The 24897-nt window shown below is 39.8% G+C and overlaps 1 protein-coding gene across 6 annotated transcripts in view; it reads right to left on the reverse strand.

Moving 5' to 3' along the window:
• PDZRN4 (PDZ domain containing ring finger 4) overlaps positions 1-24897 on the reverse strand; it is a 249698-nt gene that overhangs the window by 103767 nt on the left and 121034 nt on the right. The window contains exon 1 of one of the 6 annotated variants that reach the window (XM_021284085.2): positions 11166-11511. The exons of 4 other annotated variants lie outside the window; for them this stretch is intronic. In XM_021284085.2, coding sequence (XP_021139760.2) covers positions 11166-11265 — 100 coding nt within the window. In that variant the 5' untranslated portion in view covers positions 11266-11511. Of the gene's footprint in view, positions 1-2428; positions 2778-11165; positions 11512-24897 lie in introns of those variants that run through there. One more of the 6 variants, XM_005499906.4, reaches the window with a different exon arrangement.

Raw genomic sequence — 24897 nt, forward strand, 5'->3', positions numbered from 1 at the left:
TTAATCTATCTGATCCACATATGCTAGTGAGCCACAGCTCATCCTCAGTCAGTTCATGTCCCTGGCAGGCTAACTTGTCCCAGGCTCTCCAGAAATCATGCAGATGAAAGAGCCAAGGCTGTGGTATAGGAATTACAGGACTGGAGAGTTAAAAAGGGATTTGCAAATCAAGTAGCAATGCCTGCCTTGGCTTAATTTAATTTATCATATTCTACTGCCACTCCCTCCCCCCACAGCAGCAAATCAGTATTGTACACAGAAGCAGTTATGGTGTGAGATACTACCTGATCTCTACTGTAGCACCTGGTTAAAAATATGCTCAGTATCCTTTGGGCTCTGACCTGTATACACTGAAACAAAGATAGGGATGAGTTTACAGATGAACACAGGATCTGGCAGTGAGCACACTAAGTCATTTCTCTGCTCTCCTTCTGCACCTTATCAGTGACATTTCCCTAACAGCACAAGATGCAGCACCAGGCTCACTGCATTTCAACTCCCCAAGGAAACTCTCTCAGATCCTCCCAGGGATTACACTTTATCTGGCAAGCACCAGAGTAAAAAGCGAAAGCACTAGTTCATTTTGCACCTTGGTTGTTCACATCCACAGACACTCCAGCTTAACAGTTGAGAAGATAACAGATAAAGGGGAGAATATCTCTAGAATCTCTTTAAAAGCCCACCTTTGGGTTTGTTGATCATTTCAATAGCATTTATTACCATGCAACCTTAATGCAAGGTGTAGTTTGAAAATGCACTCACTCTGAACCAGGCACAGCCTCTTTTTTCCTTATACACATGCAGCCCTTTAAGAAATGTCTAATCCACTTGATAGCACAACCTGCATTTCTTATTCCCTGGCACAGAAAAGCCGACATGGACCTACTCCACTCTCTCAATTTTACACTTTCAGATCAGTTTGGCAATCCAGAGCTGGGGAGGGGGAAAGGGAGGAGAGAGAAACATGCTGCTACACTTTTTCCTGTGCTATTACTGTAAGAAAATATGATGATGGGATTACAACTAACTATTGAACTAAAGGGAAGTGTTCCACCTAGAGACCATCTTCACCAGGCAAGGCAATGGGCAGGTTACCTGCAAACGGACACTCCTTTAGGATTGAATATGCCTGCTGGTTCTGTGCTAAAAAATGACGCAGAGGTATTGCCCCCAGTAGTAATTAACAATGTTAATCTTCTTCTTCCTCTCTATGGTGATAAAAAGAGTCATTTTTATATTTAATTAATGCAGAGGATCATTTTGGAAACTGGCTAATGAGGCTCTGATCACATTACCATGAAAATGTGCATTAACACTGCAACTGAGGAGGCTGCTTCATGTGTAGAGAATCCACTTTGTAATTAGCCCACTGTGAAATGAATCACGTCAGGAGGAACTCAGAGAACCAGTCGGCAATGGGCACTTAGCTGCTGCTGTGCCAATAGACCACCAACACTGTAAACTGTTTTTTCTTCTCCACGCTGCCTGTCACAGCAGCAGTGCAGCCCAAAACTGCAAGCGTTCAGCCTCTGTCAACGCCAATGTGTCAAAGCCAGGACAAATTATAGAGAGAGAGAGAACTGATGCTGAAAGGCACTAAACTTTAGTATGCGAGGATCTGCTGTGCCAAGAGGAAAGAACAAACAAAAAAGCTGCAAATCAAATACTGATTCAATAGGATCCGAGCAAAAATTATGGGCTACTATGGTAAGTGCTTGTTTCGTCTTATCTTATTCTGAAGGAGCTGAGAACACATTAGCAGCACACTGCTACACTGCTACTCACTCTGCTATGATGCTGAAAGAGACACCAAAATATCTAGATGGGATTAAGATCTTTGTCTAGTAGCAAACAGAAATAACACACATACAATGAATGAAGCAGCACATCTCAGCCACGGAAACCTTGTTGTGCTCAGTACCTGTTTAAAGGTGACAAGTATGCTTCAGAATAATTTCAATTTTAATTAATTAATCTGAAAATCTAACATACTTCTTGGCCAGCACAGACATGTCATAAAAACTTTGCTCCTTAACTTAGAAATAGGTGAGATCACAGACCTAAAGCTTTCAGAGGCAGCAGTGCAACTTATCTGAAATCAGCCTTATTACTAAAGCTACGGGCTCCCTTAAAACATCACCGATACGGTTCAGTGAGACTGCAGCTATATGACTGACATCTTGGCAGAAGATGCACAAAAATGTTAAAAGAATCCCACAGGAAGTCATCTGAAGGGGGAGTGGCAAATGAGCCGAAAACAACAGGCACCCAAAATACTAATAATTACCAACCCCCGCCCAAACAACTTAGCTAGCAATTTTGCAAAGGAAAAAAAAAAGGAAAAGCAAAACAAAAGCATCTCTACTTACTCTCTGTAAATAACACATATTTTTACCCTGGAGATGCTGGCAATATCCTCTGCACTCACCTGTGAAACTTCGTAGAGCAGTTTGTAGTGTTCCTCTCTCTTCTGAAAAGTGCACAGATTGCAGCCCATCCTAATAAGCAACACGAGAGCAAAGCCTCTAATTTCCCCAGCACTGAAAGGCAAATGCACTGACAGGGAATCACCCTCCAGACTTGACTACTGTTTTTCATCAGTCACTCCAGCCCCGAAACACAGGCACAGCACTGTGAGCTGGAAGCACACGGCAGGGCAGCGTGTAGCAGCATGCTCTTCTTCCCTTTCCCTAACTATCTTACACTCCCGTATACACACACAGAGTTTCGACTCAGTTCATGGCAACACTCCCCCTGTCTCTGCATCAGTGCACATGACTACACAGATTCTCACTCATGAATATTAATAGCCTCTCATTGATTATTTATGACAGAACGTGTTAGCGGGGAGGGGTGTCATAGCTGCTGCTCATGACAGATGAATATTCACTAATTAAGAAGCAAATGTACTGTGGTTAAACAAAATTCACTTGTGTCAATACCATCTCTGTTTATTAAGGTTAGAGGGACTAAGCCTCCCGTATTTCACCCACACTCCCCTTAATTTTTACAGTAATTGTGAGACTAATTCACGAATGGGGGTGGGAAAGGCAGAAGCCAAGTCTTGTGTTAGGTCTCCACCTTGTGCAACAGGGATCACGGTATTCATTTAAAATATCTGCAAGCATTTTAGGAGAGTGCTTATGAAACCTGAACTGATGTTGCTAAAAATTTAAAGTGAAGAAGGAAGGAAAATTCACCCAGATGGCTATAGTGCTAGGTGCACCTTTGACACTGCCAAATTTAGCCAAAATTCCAGTGTACTCATAAAAGGCATAAGTTTATAACAACTCATCATACATATCCAATACATGTGGAAATTCAGGTCTGCCTGATCTCGTGCTTTTTACAGATATACCCACATTGTATTGTTTATTAAATAATCTGACATTCAAGTCTCTTCTGGCATGTAAAGCAGATTAATAGTAACTATAGCCCAAATTTCTAAGAAAATTAACAGATATATTCTATTGGAGTCCTAGACCTTATTGTAACATGTCATTATATCTTATTTTACCATACCTAAATTAGATTTTAATGGATCCACAATTCTCAATGTGTGTATAAGTGCAAGGATGCATCTAAAATTAAACCCACATGTTAAATGTTAAGGTCAATGGAAATCACACTTAATTCCAGGCTGACAATAATTCCTGCAATGAATATCATGTAATCCACTGGTAGTTACGTAAGATAAAGAGCCCAAGCCATGACAAACCAAGACAGAAAACAAAAAGCTGCTTTTGTTTTATCACTCCTTCCTCAGCAACTCTGCTAATCAAGAACTATGTCCTTGTTTCAAGGCATCTTTAATCTGGAGGGGATAGCAGGTGGGATCCAAAGCAGAAATAATTACTTGGAAACCAATGAAACCAGTTAGTTAAGATTGACACTGGGCCCTAAAGAGTTGTAATTACTAAGCACTGATGTACAGCCACTATTTTTTTTTTGGGTGCAGTTTCCTAAAAGTGCTTTGTCAAACATTTAAAATCGATAACAGGAAATGATTCTAATGAGCACTAATTGTTAACAAATTGGCTTTGCATCTTGCAGCACCTCAAACACCACCAACACCGGGTAGCAAGCAGATCAACAATCATGTGCTGCTTATCAGTCCTGCCCCTTGGGATGTAATAATCTGATTTTCTGGGCCTTCATTTTACCTAACAGACGGGATGAAAGCCAAGCAGAAAAACCTACAGGAAAAACTGGACCATTACTGCGAACTCCACATATTAGTAAAGTTTGCTAAAACCTCTATGTAAATTACAGATAGGCTGAGACTAAATCTTAATTAAATTCCATCTCCTTTAATAAATCAGCAGAGTCAGGAGGAGTCAAATAATTATCATCAACAGAGCAAGCTTTTCTCTTCCAGCACTGGTCTAAAACATAACTTTAAGATTACTTTTTATTTGATGGAAGAACCTGAGCATGCAGGTTTGGTTCTGAACTTTCCTAAAGTCCAAGGGTTTCAAAAGCCAAACCACAGAGGTGGGTTCATCACTGTCAGAAAGAATCACCCTCTGTTCTCCTCCTCCACAGACCCATGAAATGCTGCTCATGCTGAGAGGTTTAAGCCCATGAAGTAAACATCAACTCAATCTTCGAAGGTTTCTATATTGTGAGGTGCAGAAGGATTCTCAGATGTGTAAATTTTGAACTTAAGAAAGTGAGATCAATGAACCAGACAACAGTCATGCAAGGACACCTGTGCTGTCTTTCGATGAAAGCGTTCCCTCCTTCCACAGACACAACTTCTTCCTCTGACACATACACAGTCTGAAAGCTAAGCTACATGCATAAAAAGAGACATGATTTATCTGGTATATTTTTGATAGTCCCTTAAAATTAGTTCTTAGAAAAGTGGGGGAGGATATATTAGTACAAGAATCCAGTTGTATAGATAGAGGAAACAAACAATAAACAAGAACAAATAACTCAACAGACAAAACAAGCAATGGAAAACTACAGTCAATCTTTCAGCAGTTTCCACTGACAGTCTCTTTTTTTCATTGCTCTTTCTCTGGTTCTTTTGTTTTCTTCTCTGAAGCTGACATAGGCTTCTCCATTCATTTATCAAATGCCTGCCCTCTGCCCATACAGAGAGTAAAAGGGTTCTGTCTTCTGCTTCTGCAGCCAATAATGGGCACAGTCTGCAGGGCTGACTAGATTTATTTGAGAAGGAAAGATGTTCTTGGGCTCCATCTAAATATGATGTTTTGATTTTACATGTTTTCAAAATACTAAACTTTGTGCAGCACAGAATGACATTTGAGGCAAAACTCGATTGAAATAATGAGTAAAATGAAATATATCATGTGCTTTGGTCAGGTTGAATTTGAAGTTGCAGAGAAAGCAATCTCTTTCTGTCCTTCTCTCTCTCTTCTTAATCCCCCTCCAGCATCAATACATAGCTAAAGGGACCCAAAAGGTACTAAAACATAATCAAGTAATTCTTATTCCACATGTAATTCAAAGATATTTGAATAATTCAATGCTGTTCTTGATTGTGGAGTTCTCCATGTTCATCACCTACAATTTAATGTTACCATAAAGACTAAAATCATAATTTATAGTCAAACCAGGAATGCAATAAAGCAAAGGGATGGAGTTTAATTTCAAGAGAGTTACAGCAAAATTTCTGTTAACATTTTCAAACAAGGTGCCCTGTTTAGGTCTTCTAATTAATTTTAAGCATCTAGGAGATGACTTACATGTTTGCTATATAGTTTTCTCATTAAGGTATAGAAGTGTCTAATTATAAGCACCAATGCCTGAAAGTTTATAATTGCAAAAAATTAAAGGCAATGACACTGCAAATGCAAGGCCACTCACTCCTTTATATCCTCTTTATCACACAACTAAAAGACATAAAATAAAATATAACATTCATTTTCAGTGAGGACAGTAAAGCTGTTGGTCCAAAATCAGTGATGAAACCCAATGAGGCAAATGTGGAATTCCAAGATTCTTTCGTATGCCCTTGAATTCACATTCTCCTCCTGAATTTACCCACCTTACTGCATTTGCTCTATAAATTTTGAAGACTTCCCAGAAATCTAGCTCACAGAATAGATGGCAATGCAATTTATAATCTTAGGGCCGCATACTTGTAAAACAAAAATATAATATAAGAAAAAAAGAGATTTGAAGAAGCCCTTTGCTTATTCTCACTGTCCTAAACAAAAACTCAAACTCATAAGGATTGATCTCAGTCTGGCCAGATTTTTAATTGATCATGATAATTACTGTTTTTGGTAAAGCCTCAGCTGCTAGAATCAGGTGACTGTATACATCAGTCAGTTTGCATATTACAAAACCAAGGAATTACCCAGCCCTATGATTGAAGAGAAAAACTTCAAAACCTTCAGTAAATGTAACCCAAAGGCTCAGATTTGCATAGACGCTAACCAGCCTGAACTGCAAATTAACATAATGTATATTACCCAGGAGGCTAAATGGAGGTGCAAACTATGGGAGTACAGAGTCACTGAAATAGAATCATAGAATCATAGAATCATAGAATCATAGAATCATTTATGTTGGAAAGGACCTTTAAGGTCATTGTTTTCAACCATCAGCCTAACACTGCCAAGTCCACTCTAAACTATGTCCCTAAATGCCACCTCTACACATCTTTTAAACACCTCCAGGGATGGTGACTCAATCTCTTCCCTGGGCAGCCTGTTCCAATGCCTGACAACCCATTCCATGAAGAAATTTCAAAATTTCAACAAAATGGATTTTTGTAATTATATATATTAAAAAGTAAAATTTAACCACATTGCCTACAAAAGATAGATGAAAATCTAACTCAATGTAAAAATGCACTGTAAAAATGTTTTCCACAGACACACAAAATGCATGATTGAGACCAGTAAGAATGTGCATCTACAATAAAATGCAATATTTGCAAGAACATTATCTCCATAGGAATGACACTTGTTTAAATTTCTATCCTTTAGCACAGCTACCAATACTTCATGCACTGCTCAAAGTCATAGTAAGAATAAGGGTGATTAGGAGAAAAGGCAGGACATGGAATTCCAGTGTCCTGTATTTCCCAGGAGGATTGTAACTTATCTCAAGACTATCCAGATCTGACTGTAAATCAAATGGGTTCCATAAGTGGAATCTTCCATTAGGCTCAGATGCCTCCTGGAAGGCATGGAGCATTTATGACATCATATGACACAAGCCCAGTCTGTTGATTTGGTTTGTTTTGGTTTTTTTTCATTCATGATTGACACAGTTCTATGAGTTTCCTGGTCCAAAATCAAAATACATGTCTAGAGAGAAGCAGAAAGCAAGCACATGAGAGACCTTCTCTGCCACGGCTGCTTACAACACCAGAACTGCTTTCTCTTTTGTTCTCCACAAGTTAAAACAAATCGCAGCAACCTCTGTTTATCTACCACTTCATGTGGATGGACTGGCTAGCTTTCTTTGGGAAAAGTACAATTCCTTTACCAGGTCTACTGGCTAAACTTCAGACTGCTTTGATACTCCCTCTCCCTCTCCCTCTCCCTCTCCCTCTCCCTCTCCCTCTCCCTCTCCTCTCCTCTCCTCTCCTCTTCTTTCTCCTCTCTTCCTTTTCCTTTTCCTTTTCCTTTTACCTTTCCCTTCCTTTTCCTTTTCCTTTTCCTTTTCCTTTTCCTTTTCCTTTTCCTTTTCCTTTTCCTTTTCCTTTTCCTTTTCCTTTTCCTTTTCCTTTTCCTTTTCCTTTTCCTTTTCCTTCTCAAAGTTTCGTCCAGGATATTATATTCTAAGTTTTTTACACTGAGTGGCTTCCCTATTGTTTCTTAAACTGCTGACATAACCAACTACAGAAGTGTTGCAGAACACCAAATGATGCCTACACTGAACTTTAAGGCCTTAGGAATACATGAAGACACCAAGTGGATGGTGTCAGTTAAACTGAGAAAATGGGTCAATGATGGCCATAAGAGTCTTCTATAAACCGACTGTGTTAGCAAATTTTAAAACAAACTGGACTTTCTCTTGACTTTCTCTACGTCATACTTTTACTTTTTTTTAAACACATGATCATGTGAAAACAGACTGAATATCTTTACTGCACTAGAGAGTAGAATTACCCACAAATCAGCTTGAAACGATTTAAAGGAAACAACAAAATTTTATTCAGGATAGCCAAATGTAAAATAGCTGAAAAGAGTTGTGGAAAAAAACTCTGAATGTAGATAAACTGGGATATGAAGCCCCGTGTCAATAAACATTAAATAATGTGCTTAGGGAACATTGCTACAATACCCAGAGTTGTGGTCTCTAAAGTTATTTCTACTCAGAAAACAGATCTGGAGTTGTGGATTAGTTTCCTTTAACTACAGGTTCAGTGCTTAACCACAGTAAGAAATCAAGCAAAATGTAAGGAATTTTAGGAAAAGACTGACAATGGAGCAGAAACTGCTGTCACGAAACTGCACAAACCCCAGCAATACTCACATTTGAATACATCCATCAGTCCTGGTCTTTCCATCTCTAAATCATTTAATGGAAATGGAAGAGCTATGAAGAATAGATGAGAAACACAGATGTGTAATAGTTCACTTTCCCTACATCTTTCATCTTAATCTATAATTTTTTTCCTCATACAGAAGCCATTCCTTCTCACATTACACAATGAAATAATCAGACAATACATTTAAAGCAACAAAAGGAAGTCTGGATTTTCTTTTTTCCAAGTAATTCAACTGTGGAACTCATTACCAAAACTCACTGGAAGCAAAAAGCAGAAAAGGGTTCAAAAAGGTATTAGACAACTTAACGACAGATAACTGTGAGTAGTCATCTGCCTGCTTAGGAAGCCTGTAATTCACCAACTCCTGGGAGCTACACGAGAGAGTTCAGCAGTGAGATCTCTCCGTACATTCACTTGCTGGTAGCTTGTCTGTGCTTTATTGTTGGCCTCTTCAGAAATCTAACACTGGCAATATGATCCCATTACTAATTCAATTCTAGAGGTCCAAATTTACCAGTTCTTGCACAAAATGCTAGAATATTTACTAAACTGAAAGTTGCTTAGCTAACGTTAGCCAGTAATACACCATAGAGTCAAATTGCATTACAAGGCTTTATTAATGATTGCATAATGACTTTGGACTTCAAACATGTTTATAGAAGTACATTTTATTATTGTCCTCACTGGTTTCAAAGCTTTTCAAGCCACAACAGTTAAAAAAAAAAAAAAAAAAAAAAAAATGGATTTTTCCCACATACCTGAAGATTAAAGCTGAGCTTTTCTTTTACATCTGTGTGGGAAAGAAAGACTGTCTGGAAGTGAGATGATACATGCCAAGTTCAGGCCGAGACCAAACAAAGGCAAATATCAATGGAACACCTCAATGAGAAACTGAGCTCACAGTACAAAACTCTAATTGAAATGCTGAAGCAGAAGAACTGGTTCAGAGGATGAGAGCAGCAGTGAGCACTGCTTAGCTCTCTTCTTTCCTCTGATATAATTAGAAAGGCTCTTCCTTTTTATATTCTTATAAAATAAGTAATAACTGTCTTGCAAGAGCATAAATTCAATGAACGTTTCAAGACCTTTCAGAGTTTTTCAAATAATGTATTATGGAGGGCTGTTAGACCCCTCCAAGTTCTTCTGCTGAGGCTACCCTTGCAGCCTCCAGTAGTCAAATGTAATTAAAATGTCTTGTGTGGTTTCTTAATTAAAAATTTTAAGTAATACTCATGGTGTGCTGATCAGTATAAAAGTACAAAAGCAGCAAATTACTCATGACTTGAGAAACTCCCTTGCTAAAAATGACAATCACAGCAATTTGAAGGATTTGAAAAATTAAACAAGAGATGCACTTAGGCCAGGCTAATGCCTGAAGATGTCTTCATCCCAGAATAGTTAAAATATACTAGCTAGAGGTAGACTGGACTATTTTCTTTTTGGTTAACTTCCAGTTTAAGTACTATTATTTGGATAAACCTACAAGAGTAGTTTTGGCATATCTGAGCATATCAGAAGTGAGGTAAAGATGCTGAGAAGAATAGCCTGTCACAAATAATGGACTAGCATTATAGAGGCATATTTACCAATACAGACGCTTCACTGTTCACTTTCAAAGCTCATGCAATTGACAGTCTGGAAGAAATGTTGAGGGATGCATGCAATATAGTAGTTTATTCTGTCTTGCCCTGTACAAATGGCCTACTGAGCCCCAGAAAAACACCCTAGGATTAGGGAAATTTTCATGGTCTTGAATGGATTTTCAGGGTACTGAAGGTCAAGAGGAGACTTGTACCAAATCAGGCCACAAAAGCAGCCGCTTTCCTCATTTGGCAAAGCAAAGATGTACTACAACCGTCAGAACTTCATGTTTCTATAGTAAAAAATTATTTTGCAACATAGAAATAACCTAAGTCTTTAAAGCAGTAGTGAGGCATAGGGGAGTTGGTTGTTTTTTGTGTAACTAACCAGGAATTCACCACCCTAAAATTAGTATTAGGTGGTGTATGTGATTTGAATCTCAAACCTGGCTCCCAACACACACCTGATAGAATGATGGATGCAGAAGCGGCACCATAGGATGCTAGAGGAGGAATCGTCCACACTGCTCCCATGTCTGACAGCTGGCTAGTTTGATTTAAAATTACAATTTGAACTGAAATCAACTCTGTTTGTTGACAGTCATTAACTGACTACCATAAAAGCACCATTAATTCTGTTGCAGTCAGCAAATGCTTTGCAATGATCTAAAAATAATGCAGCTCCCCCTCCTAGAAAATCCCCATAGCATCAAAGGTTTACTTGGTACACTGTTAGGGCTTTCTAAAGCTTAAAATCACTGCCAGTGCACCTGCTTTCTAGAAGATCATTAGGTAAAAATCCCAATGAAGCCCAATCAACCTGGCTTTAGTTACCTTACCGTCTGCTCTAGAAGAAAATTAATGTTATTAGATGTGTTTTTCTCTGAAAATTGCCGGTGTTTGGTTACCGTGCCAGCTGTCTGGGAGGTGCGTGGGTCTGCTGGACACTGACCCAGCTGCCTGCCTGGGCAGACCCCTGTTCGTGGGATCCCACACCAGCTGCTCCACCAGTGTCAGGGCACCCCAAGCCCCCCTGAGTGCACCAGTCCTCAGCATTGCCAGCATGCACCCCCCCCAAAACCCCAGCTCCCTGCAATGCTCACCCAGGCCATCGTAAAACAGCAACACCAGGTCCAAAATCAGGTATAAGGAGTTAGGAAGAAAAACAATAGAAAGAGTGAAAAAACTCCTGCAGAGCCACATGGATCGAGAGAAATGAAATCTGATTAACGATGCCTTTTTTTCTTCTATTTTGATGTCCTGTGGAAAAGAAATTAGCACAGCAAATCCCGCTTTATCTCCAAACAAAATTTCAGATCCTTCATCTGAAATCTGTTCTTTCCTCCTGGAACAAAAAGTCAAGCCCCAGAGCTTGTCAGCTTCAGAGGGGAGATTTGTCACACACCAGCAGTTTCGGGGGGTGGGTGCCTCCCAGCTCTTGCTGCCCAACCGCAGGGACACCTCTGCCACACAGCCTCTGCTCGGCAGCTGCCTCCCACCTCAGCCTTACTGCAGTATGCCAGGACTTCTGGTTTGTCTGAGCCCTCTGTCCAGGGGCATTTAAAACACTTTTTTACTATAGCATCCAAAAATAGCAAAAGGACAATGTACCATAGGGGAAAAGATTCAACCACATTACAGCCAGAGAATGGTGCCAATTAAAGTGAAGTGCTTAACTATTAATAGTATTTGGCACAGAAACCACCAGAAACCCTAAAACCACCAAAATCACTTGAAAGGAGCCTTCAGGTGTGAAGCAGGACATGTAGCAGCTTGGGGCTCACGTGCTTTACAAAGAGTGAAACAATTAAAAACTCCTGGTGTGTTCTGAAGATGAACCCCTAAGCACCCTTCTTCATCAGTAAGCATTAACAGATGAAATAGCAACAACATTGGAATTTATGGGTGATGAAAGTCCTTCTCAAACAAACTTTCACCCAGTGAAAACACCATCTCCCTGAAGTTTTTGCCTCTTGGATTTCAAAATATGCTCCAGTTGAAATATACGCCCAAGCTCCCCCGTGTACTTTGGTTGTCAATAGCAATCAGAAATAAAGATAAAGCAGAGTCCAGAACAGAGAAATACAAGCAAGGAAACAGAAATCTCCTGCTCAAAGAATCTCTGCTTTGTAATTCTCCACTGATATTCTCTCCAGTCCTAGAGCTGGGAAAAGGGAAGTCTCCTTACATTTACTAGGAAATGTCCACCCTGCTTTGTGCCCTTATACTTTATCGAAAGCAAATGACACTATTTCTTAAAAATAATAATAAAATAGAATTACATCCTTGCAGGGTAGATACTTTGGAGATATAGTTTGGAGCTCTTTATCTCAAAAAGCTCAAAGCCACTTGAACAACCTTTGCCAGCTCCTCCAGCAAGCCAGATCACGTACTTATGTATTTGTAAGAGTTTAAAGATGCTCACACAGACACACACGTTCCCTATGTGCCTGCACATACACATCCACTTGCCCACTCAGACCGCAGCACTCTGCTGTAATACAAAAATGGATAAACCTAATCTCATCTACTCTAGGTACAATTTCAATACTACCTAATCATTTAACCTCAAAAGGAAAACAACGGCCTTCAGGCCAGGTAAGCAGCTCCTGCGGCTAAATCTGTCCATGTTTCTACTTGTCCACAAGAAGTCAGCCCCCACGTTTTCAGCTCATTGTCTTCAGAGAGGAGAGAAAGACACTGTCATTTACCACAGGGGTGGAAGTGACATCTGTGAAAAATGAATTTACTTATCAGGCTTCAAACTACACACAGTGTGTATGAGAGCATGTACACTGGAGGGAAAAGCAGCTAATTTTCAAAACTCACTTGTGTTTCATTTGTACAGAATTACACTTCTCACCTTATAAAACAGAAAGATATTTTAATAGAAGGGGAAATATTTAACCTTCTCAAAGTCAATGCTTACTCTCTCCTCTGTGATTGCTCCTGTGGAGATATGAAACAAATCACAAGAGAAAAAATCAAGGAGAATAACAGATTGGGGAGCGGGTGCTGTTTTTTTTCCTGCAAGACCTTCACGTCTAGTCTGCATCTCTTTCATTTCTATTCAGTTCTTGTGCAGGACACTAGGATTATATGTATCAACTTAATTCGGTGATAAGAAAATCCTTACTATAAATCCTACCATGTGGGACAAATCTGTCAAGATCTTGATTATCAAAACAAATGAACAGACAGTAAAATGTGACATATGTAGCATACACTTTACATGATAAATTAGCCCTTGCACAACTGACAGACACACTGTAAGGGGATGTTAAGGTTGCTATGGCAAACAATGCCTTTCCTCCCCCAGCTCCTGAATCACAACTTTTCTGAGACAGTCATTGACTTCTAGCAAAAGACAACAAATTTTCTATGGATAAACACTACCTGTGTAAAACAGGACATATTTCTCTGTCCCACTGTGGTCTACTTCGAAAGTTACTGCCTCCAAGAGTGACCTCGCCATGTCACTAGAGTGACAAGCCAGGAGCTGTAAGGTTGTTCTCATGCCCTTCAGCAGATGCATTAGGGATTTACTGTAATGCTTCAGGGATCCAAGTAGCAATGGTCAAATAAATTAAGAAAAGTACCTCACCATACAGTGAGCAACAACATTGCCAGCTCAGGGAAAACAAGAGAGAGCCTGGTCTCAAGCTAGAAACGTGGACTAAAAATTCCAGTATTTCAGCTACCAAAAAGTATGAATGCTAGAATGCTACGCATTCCTCAGAACTGGGTTACTATGTAAGAACAGATAATTTTTTAAAGAAACATCCCACTTTCGGTTGGAATAAAAATTGTGGGAAAAGTAAAAAACCAACATGATTTCAGTATACTTCTCATTCAAAACGGTGTTTGGAACTGCTAAGGCAAAAAATCAGTGATATATTTAAAGAAATGGAGCAAACCCCAGTGGGAATTTAGTAAAGCATCCTTAGCAGCTATTTTTGTCAACAAGTCATAAGCACGCACTGAAGAGATCTCCAGCCCAAAGACCAAAACACTAGAAAGAGTAAAAGGTGTGGGTACATTCCTGACACAAGGTATTCATAACTTATATCAGGATGGGCTCACCCTTGCCACAAAATTTACACAATTATTACATGGTAATCCTGGTAACTTCAACAACTACTCTTCCTGGTAACACACCAGAAATTCAAATTAAATTAGCTTCTTCTGTTTTTTTTGCAAAAACCATACATGTTCTTGTTGTTCTGTTCTTGTTGACCTCAAAGAGGGCACCTGCTCAACACGAACTCTCATTTAGCTGTTAATTTCTCTGATTACAGTGAGTCTTCTTTCTTTCAAGTTATGAGAAATAGCCATATTGACCTCCAGGCAACAGGGTGCAGACACAGCTACGACCACATCAAAATCACCATGCAAAATGACCGGTTTTCTGTACATCTAGGAAGGCATGCAGAAGTCGCTCGTGCCATCTTTGTACTTCATCATATAAACATTTCACAAAAAGTCACAATTCAACTGATAAAACTGATCATTTAGGTGCTTTTCCAAACACATGCTATCCTAATGGCAAGTTAAGTGATAAAGTAAGGATGAGAAGCAAAGATCTTGAAAAGCTGTCATCCCCAGCTAGTTTGTCTTAACCCTCTCTGTACTACTGGTGAAGACAAGACCTATTTAAAGACTAGTTATTCCTTCAGGCACAAGCAGAAGAGCAAACAATTCCGAGCAAGTAAAACAGATTATTTTTAAATCATTAAATTGAACTTGTACAAAAAAAATCTACATGTCAGTAAACTATTTACATAACAACAGAAGTCAAGTTTCATACAGAATTTTTCAGACAGAGATATCAAAGTACTTCACAAAGTCAAGTAATGTTAGTACCATTTTAAGAATGTGTGAATAACACAGAAATGTAGCAACGCATAACACTAAAATATGAGAAATAATTTACAAAATTCAGTACCAGTATAGAGCAATTAGACCTTATTAATGTTTACAAATATGTAAAGGATGAGTGTCAAGAGGAAAGAGCCAGGCTCTTCCTGGTGACAAGCAATGATAGGACAAGGGGTAATGGGTTCAAAATGGAACACAAGAGGTTCCACTTAAATTTGAGAAGAAACTTCTTCTCAGTGAGGGTGACAGAACACTAAAACAGGCTGCTCAGGGAGGTTGTGGAGTCTCCTTCTCTGGACACATTCAAAACCTGACTGGACACATTCCTGTGTAGCCTCATCTAGGTGTTCCTGCTCCGGCAGGGGAATTGGATTAGATGATCTTTGAGGTCCCTTCCAATCCCTGACATTCTGTGAAGCTCTGTGGCAAGGGAGCCACCCAGCACCAAGCAGGTGACAGCAGAGCAGTAACACACCAAAGGATGGCATCTAAAGAATTTTGATAGTTGTCTGGGATAATAAAAATGTTTCAAGATCTTTGTATACCTTGCAAAGAAACAAAAATGGTATGACATCAAACCAAATTTTAAAGAAAAAACTCTTTGAAAGCAGTTCTTACTATAAACTGCAGAGAACACACATAACAAAATTGGCAGTAGCTTCCAGCTGGCAACACAAACCTATGCAATTTTATCTTGTTTTCTCCTCTCCTTCCTTTGCTGTGTAGTGAGATTGTACTTCTGTATATCCTGCTCCACAGTTTCTTGTTTCCTATGCCCAGATTAAATTCTGTGCCCCATAACAACTCTGCATTTGTCTCCCCATTCATCCACGCATGACCCCAAACAGGTCTCTGCTGCTGTACACTGCTTTTGTCTGTCACATCCTGCTCCTTCCCAGATCTTCTCTACCTTATTTCTCTTCACCTTGGCTTTAAAGTTTCCCCAGCATTCTCCCTTCTCTGCATCCTCCCAAGAACTGAACTCCCACATCTCCCCTCCAGCTGGGCAGGAGGCTGTGGAAGAGACCTCCTGGGACTGTGCCCAGCGGTGGGCAGCCTCTGAGTAGGCTGGGCTCAGCCGGGGCTGATCCCTAGGACAGCCCCAGCTCACACATTAAAGCCAGCAACAGCTGCACACCTGTTTTCCTGTGCACAGCAAAATAAACCAGGATGCCTGGGTCGCAGGTTTGATTGATTTTTTTTGTCTTTCCCCTTGCTTCAGAAGTCAGCCTGATCAATGCTATTTCACAATCTCCAGTGCAAGCTTTACTGATCTAACCCCTGACTAAAAATAGATTCATCAAAGCAGCACCAAGGGAGGCAATATTTATGCCCTGCAACACACGGGGAATGTCATGTTACAACTTCCTCACAGCTTTCCTCTTCTATTAGGAGAGGTGGGGAAGGAGGCATGGGAAGGAGGACTTATACAGCTGAAGTGAGCGCCGGTACTGGAAACTGATGTTGTGTATTTATCTGCTCGCATTAAGTATGGAAGAGCCAGTCGCAGTTCGTGTTCCCTTGGTGGTCTTGCAAATTGTCATCCTTTCCATCTTCCAGTGGGTGACAGAAAATAGCAGTTACTGACAAATACTGGGGGAAAGCACAAGACCTAACCAATAAATAATAAATGCATCCATATCTCTAGAACTCCTTCCTTCAAGTCTGCACAAAGTAAATATAAGAATCCCCATAGGAAGTCATAGAAGCTGCCAATTCCATTCATAAAGGTGAATAAATGAACTTTCAAACTGCTTCCCTGGATTTCTTTAATAATCTGAATAAAAGTGGCCAACTAATAACACAGCAGAACACGTTCACTTGCCCGCACAAAACAGCCTTTCCCTGGCCTAATGCCCTGGTGTGTAGGGAGGTAACCAGAGAGGCCATGCGAGCATTGCCCCTGCAGTGCACACACAAGGAGGTACCTTGCAGCCGTGCACATGAAGAAATAAGGCTCTGACATTTTGCCACACAGGTGAGAAGATTACTTCCTACACAAAACAGAGAGCTACAAGGGTTGCTACACAGACATGGTGTGAAAAGTTACCTGTGCCACTTCAAGCACCTACTTGTTTCCTCTCCAGCCACCTGCTCTTATTCCTCCTTAGCCTGTTATTTTGATGAACTTTTCTTGAGAACAGTTTCTCATTTCTCTTCAATAGTAAGTCTATTGCTAACCCTTTTGGTGTCTCCTCAAAATCATTCTGATTGTTTTTCCATCAAAACATCCCCCCGAAAGGTTGAGCCACGTCACAGCTTGACTATTGTTAATCCTGCCTGCTGTTGATTGAATATTTCCATTTTGAGTAGTTTTGCTGAGATACTGTATTTTTAGTCACTTCCCATTCAAGCTGTTGGAGAACATAAAAAGAACAGGTTTCTTCTCCCACTTTCAAATACATCCATTTCAGGAAATTATTTCTCCAATCCTGACATAACAGAGAAATCCAAGCCACTCTAAACTGCAAGTGGGCGAATGAAATGCACCCTGTTTCTGAGACTTAACTAACACATCTCAGAGCCAGGAATTGGGACCTGCAAGTATTTGTGCTGATTTCAACAACTGAAAACATTTTAAGCAGAAAGCCCACACTGAGCCTGTAATTGGATGTGCTGTAATCAAACAAGTTTTCAAAAGCTGCAGAAGTAAATGCTTACCTCAAGAAACCACAGCAGGGCATCAAATAATGAAGAGCTTCAAGTTGCCACTCTGGAAGCTCTCAGTTTGACCTCTGGGTACAAAACAAGGACTGTGATGCCTTCTCATTTCCCATGCTAAAACCTAAGGTATCACTTGACATGACTACTGACTACTACATTTGCAGAGTGAACCATGCATTCTCCTTCAGAAGGAACACCCTCTTTTCAGAAAACCGTAAAAAACTGACCAGGGTGTTCACCACATTTGCCAGCACAAACAAGAAGTCTGTTTCCAAAGCTTCAGCCCATGGCCCTGCATGTGTCTGCCCTGCACCGTCTGCTAATTGGACCTAAAACGTGCTGAAACAGTCAGCTGGAAAAGAGCCACCTTATCTTTGTGCTCCAAAAGAACATTTAGAAGGAAAAAAGAAAGTCCTGTTGTGAATTATGAGAATGTGCTTCTTTCAAATACAGTTAATAGAGTGATAAGAATTACTGTTTCTTCATGTCTGCAATAACCCAATCAGCAAGGACGACTCTGCTCTCCCCAAGCCTCCATTTAACATGTTTTTTATTTACAGTTTTAGTTTCCAGAGATATATATTAGCACATTTTTTAAAAACAGATAAACATTGCCAAAGTAATTACTAAACATATCTTTCCCTGCATAGCCAACCAGGGGCTCAGTTATGAAAACTCGTGCTATTAATAAATGACACGTTTCAGTAAAACTAATTGTATGTAAAGTCAACGGGTGCATGTTTAAGAATTTTAATTACTGTTTCATGATTGCTTTATATTCAACACATAACATGCAGGTAACACAGCCTTTATGATGATAAGCAGTTTAATTAGAAAGCCAAGATAAGAAAAAAATGCCTTTAAGTTACTGAATTTGTTCATGCTGGCCATGTGATAACTTGAGCACATAGTTTCCCTTGGTATTTTAAAATATAAAATGCTAATTCTACCTAAACCTTTGTTTTCCCACACTATAACAACTATTTTATATGCCATTTACTCCTCTCTCTTATGGGTGTCAACACAGTTTAATTAGACTACGAACCTCAACCTGTCTTTAACCTCTGATCATGCCCAAGCAGGTGAGTGGTGCCCCATGCTCCGTGGCCGGCCTGAGCTTCCCAGTGAGCCGAGACAAGCCTGGGCTGCGCGCTGGCAGCGGCACGCTTACCCTTTCAGCAAACTGTCTCAGAGGATGGCCATTGATTTCCTAGTTATTATGAACATGAAATTATTGAATGACAGATGATAGAGTGTTAGGTCCTACAAGTATTTTCCCAAATGGGTTATCTAGCTGGCGTTGCCATAGCAACAAGGCTGTTTGAAGGCACTTATGACAAAGAAGTTTTGCTAAGGATTCAGCTACAAAATAGCTCCTTGCTTCCTACTTTATCCTATCCAGCTCTATCCAGCACCTCCTCAATGCCTCCTCGGCCTGCACCTCCAGCCAGTTGCTCCAACACCAACCAAGGTATGGCACTGCCATCAGCCATCATTCCTCCAGGAGATCACCCTGACTGTGGCACGGCATGACGCTTTTACCCAAGACATGCTGATCCCTGTAAGATAAAGTAATAGGTCTGACAATGCCAAATCCATGGGGAATGCAAGTTCTGCATCAGAACACACAACTGAAAGCGTAGGAGGAACCATGCTCACAAATTAACCATCAGCTGGCACAGCTAAAAGTTAAATGATTTCTTGCCAACACGTCACTTCTGTTGCAGGGATACAGTGGACTTCTCCTTTATGTCTTTTTTTTAACTTGTAATAAATCAGGGTTTGGTACAGAATGGTTTCTTCGTTCACAGGTAGCTTCACAGTCCAAGGCACGGTTATACTTGCTCCCCCTTTTACCAGAGTAGCACATGTGCCCCTGCCCTGCGATGTCCTCCTTGCCAGGGAGGAATTCACAAGCAGTGCTCCCTAAGGAGCACAGACCCACAACTCCACATCAAAATAACACAGCAGGGACATTGCAAAGGCTTAGATCAAACAAAAAGCAAAGAGCTAGACCTCTGGAATGCCTGCTTAAGCTTTTCTTTCAATTATAGCCCTTCTTCGCCTTCAAGTCACAACTCCTGGGTTTTTTTGGAAGTCCTTTTTCTACTAGCAGGCCATGGCCTGAATAGCCTAAAATAAAACTCAGCTACCCACCCTCTCTGAGTACTGTCAGATTTTCTCAACTTTCCTGATCATTCTAGAAAACACTTATTTTTTGAGCTCCTGACTCCCAAAGAAAACTGCTTCAATCAAAAAAAAAGAATTATATATGAATAAAAAAATCCAGAATTATGGGCAATAATACATTATTTCACTTAAACTGACTTACCTACATTTTTGGTGAGTTTTCCAGAAAGATAATGACAAGAGAAGGAATTACTGAGGACAGCCCAAGAAGCTCTGGCTGTTTGCAGTGAGGTACCTCAAGCTGCAGCCAGAAAGGCTCATGTGCTTGAGTTTTCCTGCCTGGGTTGGTAACTGCTCTTCACTGTACACAGTTACCACCCTTTTTACCCTGCCCAGGCCACCATGAGTTTTGTTGTAGGCGGTGGAGATGAACAGCATCTCAGCTGTCATCATCTGAGTTGCAATATGTAGGTGGGAAAAGGATTTTGAAATGTAACTGTATTTTCAATGGGGATCGAGTTGTCACGGCTGAAGATGGAAGAGCACACCTAGGAAAGCCAGAAGAAGGCCCTATTGTCAAAATATAAACTAAAATGTGCCCAAGTAATCACATATGTCTTTACCAAGTGGCAGACTTTTTTTTAGCTCCAATCTCCAGTAAAAATCTATCCCAAAAGATGTGTTTTATATCAAGATGGAAAAGTACACCAAATAGAACATTTTAAAGCACACAGCATTAATGGGGCAAGTAATGACCAGATTCCCATGAGAAACTGAGGATTAGGAATGGGGTGAGAAAATTGAGATAAGTTTCTGTGATGAAGCTTAAATGCTCAGTCTGTGCCAAGTATCTTGTTTCTGGCCAGAAATATTTTAGGTCTTAAAATATTTGTAAGTTCATTAAAAAAAAATATTCCTGGTACAGCCACATCTGCTCATAACAGCACTTTTATAGGACAGCTTCAATTAGAGCTGGCTCTTGATGAGCCTCATCTAGGCTGTGCTGCATGAAGTAATAAACAAGGCACTGAAAGCACATGGAGAGCTGCAGTTTCACGCTGCCACCAGCCCCCACTGTCATATTTCCTCTCCTCTCATCCCCTCCTTCTAGCATAAGCAAAGCTGTAAATGTTTTAGGGCTGTGTGATAGTCCCTGAGAAAAACAGGGAGCATATGTAGTGTATTTTCACATGGAAAAAAAAAAAAAGAGATCCTAATTTCTAAAGTGTGCCTTCTGTCCAAAGTATACCCTTGACGCTAACTCGGCTGTGATGCAAATCACTTTACATGGATTACTCAGCCATAGATGATACCAAGGTACCATCAGAAGGGTATTAGTCAACAATTTCTCATGAAGTCCAATTACATATTTTTTACATAATTCCCTGACTACACACTAAAATTTGCTGATATTAGCCCATCCAAAAGGCATTTCAGGGAGCAGGAGTATAGATAATATCCATTACAAAACCATTCTGTGGTTTCTGTCAAATCTAAGTTAAATGCACAATGGGGACTGGAAAGCGGCTACAAAACTGCAGATTCAGGATCTATATGAAACAAAGACACTATGTCAATACACTCTTCTTTTTAAACAGACAGACATTCAAATATGTGAAGACCTAGATGAAAAGACACATCAAATGGCATAATATGGCACCACCATGACATAACTGTGAGGACCTGCCTGACCCATAGACATAATTGATATAGTTGGGCCTTTCTGAAATTTCCCATGCAAATACAAAACAAGTACCAAGTGCATGGAATTTTTAATTGGAAGAAAAAGGTGACAAGGTTTTTGGGAAAATCCTCTCCCCTTCTCTCTTCCCTGCCAGATTTTCAAAACATGTCCCTTCTGAAGATACCTAAATGGCTAGATGGTTCAAGGTACTGGTAATGGCTACAAAGACCTTCACCTGCAGGTCAGGGGTCTGAACTGGTAGTGACTGAACGTTATTATGGTGAGACAGCTGTTCAATGATCTATCTGAAACAAGCTGGTAGCTTTGGTCCAGTTCCTACTGGGCAGGTGTTTGCATCATTAAAATCACACCACTTCATTCAATAACATTGTTGGCAATGTCACCAAAGAGGCCAAGGACAGAGCAGACATGGGGACTTGAGAACATTCTCTTGAGTGAGAATCAAGGAGCTTTGGCTACTTTAGGATTGATGTATGGTGATGAGTAACAGCATCACTGACTTCATTGAACTTATTCTAGACACAAAATAGGATTTCTCCACCTTACCGTAAGAATTTCAGCCAACTGCTTCTAAAATATTTCAGTTCTTCTTAAGAATTTCCTATTTCATATGAATTCTCATATAATGAAAAACACCTGAAAGACTTCAAGGTGGAAACAAGCTTCTATAAAGAGTTGAAAACACCAGTATCTTGTGGGAGAGGGCATTTGTTTTGTTTTTCATACTGTCTTTATACACCATTTGCCAAAAAAAGACTCAAACAGCAGTTAAAAAATAAACATGGGAAATGAGCAAAACCTGCGAAGCCTTGGTATAAGCATATTTCTTAATGCTGGGATCTCCAGAGAAACAGTCATTACTTTATGCTACAAAAATTGTCTAAGAGGGTTCATCACTGAACCAAAACTTAATGTAATGAATCAACCTAGCCACCAGCCTTAACTGCAACCAGTGCAGGCACCTCATAGTCAATGTCCCAGAAAACAGGGGATCAGCTCCAGTGTTTGCAGCAACAATTAAATGGAACTGTGGCAAGCTGCTCATCAGGATATACTGACAGAAAACCCTTCCAAATATTTATAGACTCTGTGACATTTACCCTTTTGGTTCATGTAGCAGGGAGAGTGCTGCTTCTGTCTTGATGAGCCCTTCTGGCTGCAGGCATTTATGGGCCAGAGGGAGCATGAAGGACGTTACTGGAGCTGGCTGGATACACACCAACTATCTTTGCTTGGCAAATTTTTAGGAGTAAAATTTTCAAGGATGTGAAAGAAAGTAGTAATTCAATTATGCTCAGCCAAGTTAGTAAAGAAAAAATGTAAGGAGAACAGCTTTCAAAAGAGAGATTTTTGTGTTCCAGAAGCCATAAGTGGAAAAAAATTACACTGCTATGTTGGGAAAATGGGTACTAAAGAACATCTCCTTTTCACTTCACTGGAAGTTTTTTGAAGTGATCTCATGTGATGATGACACTGAAGAGTGAGTGAAAAAAGTGAAAGGCTACTTCCTCAAACCCTTCCATTTTGAAATTCTGATTATGGTCTTAGTACAGTGCAATACTGTACAAACACACTTGTTCAAAGATAACACTAGTTAAGCTTTGCTATGGGCAATCCCAGCAAGCTTTAAAAACAAAAAGAATACATTTGCTCACCAGGCAGATTTTTCCTATAACACAAATAGCAAATTCAATCTGCTGTTAAAAAAATTACTCCATTCTAAAAGCAATTAAGAAGGGCATTTTCCCCCCAGCTTGACTTGTCAATCCTATTAGACCAAATTCTAATTAAGGGTGGAAAAGTGGCTATTTTATCTGCCAAATGAAAATAATTTAGTGCAAGTTAATGAGGACTGGCTTATAACTGATTAGTCATTTTGATTCTGGCTTGTTACAGTGGTAGGAATTACCTTCAAAAGATACAGTAGGATCAGCAGTCATTTTCACACATTTGATAAACAAACAGACCTTTCCTTTGTGACCAAATTAGGCATGAAAATATCTGAAAACAGGAACAAGACAGGTGCAACAGCTTACAGCTAGCTTGGAAAATATAAACTACTTTGAATAATAATAATACCTTGGCAATCTTTTCTTCACATCATGTTTGCAACAAACAGACTCCAACTAACAAAGGCCAAGTATCACTATGAGAAAGGGGAGACCAATTTCACAAATTGTTACTTCCATGAGGAGCTTTATCTCACCATGCTACACTACCACACAAGTGCTGACACAACGATGTCTAAAATCAAGTTTATAGATGTCATCAGGTCCATTTTTTGAAATTAAGCTCATTACAATGTGCAATGGCAAATGCTGCACAGGAATAACAAATCCGACTTGTCCTTCACAAGTGGGTAAGGAGCCACTGAGATGGTTCAGAAGGCACCCAGGGCAGTTTGCGTTCACTGCATCAGGACATAGGAGTGCACACAGCAAAAATACTTTACAACAGATCACCTACATCCGTTTTATTTCTTGCATTCTGGACAACTACACAATTGTGTAGGTATTTGCCTTTCTCAGTGATCATTTAAAAGCATTCAATACTTTCATAACAACTGATATATTCTACTCCTGTGGCACCTCACCTGACCTTGACAGCCATGCAGAAATTGAGTGATGACATTTCATTTTCAGCATTTTGTGTAACAGATAAAAAAAAAATATCAATCAGAAACCTAAAACCAGATCACCGGATGCCTGAAAATGTATCTCATTTTCTCACATGGACACAGAAATTATTAACTGGTTTCAGTAAAAAAAATTAAAAACAGTTAAGTCAAGATTGAACTGGTCAACTCACTACCTCAAGAAACCAGATTTACAACCAATTTCATTCCCACAAAGCAGGTGGGTCTTTTCACATACTTGCCACCATTGCAACCAAATTATATGGAGTAGCTCTTCTAGTTTGGCTGGAAAAGTCCTGAAGACAGCAGCATGGTTTGTTAACATCAGCCACTAATGAGATATTTACTTGGCTGATATTCTTAATGCTTGATTTGATCTTGGTATCATGAATTTAAGTAGATGATCTCCTCCATAGTCCAAAACAAACCCTGGAGAATACAGGTACAAGAAATTAATCTCCCTTTGGTACCAGAAAGTTAATTTTTGCAAGAAGTTTAGGCACTTAAAGGTTCAGAAACATACCTTAAGTTTCTTAAGTAGCTGACCAGCTCCTTCTGAACTTTAAACACATCCCCAAGTGCCTAAATGACTTTGAGATCAGACCATAATAATTAGTTGCTGAAAAAGAGAATGGTAACTCAGTAAACAAAATTCCAATACTTCTTTAAACTGAGAATCTATATTCTACCTGAAACAAATCAGTGTTTGCTCTTGTCCTCTCTGCAATGATTTAAGGCAGCTGCTGTATTGGTATTTTATAATATTTAGACGTGACATTGAAAAACACACACTCTGCACTTATTGACATACTAGGACACATGA

This window comes from Columba livia, chromosome 1 (genome assembly GCF_036013475.1).
Source record: "Columba livia isolate bColLiv1 breed racing homer chromosome 1, bColLiv1.pat.W.v2, whole genome shotgun sequence".
NCBI classification, from domain to species: domain Eukaryota; kingdom Metazoa; phylum Chordata; class Aves; order Columbiformes; family Columbidae; genus Columba; species Columba livia.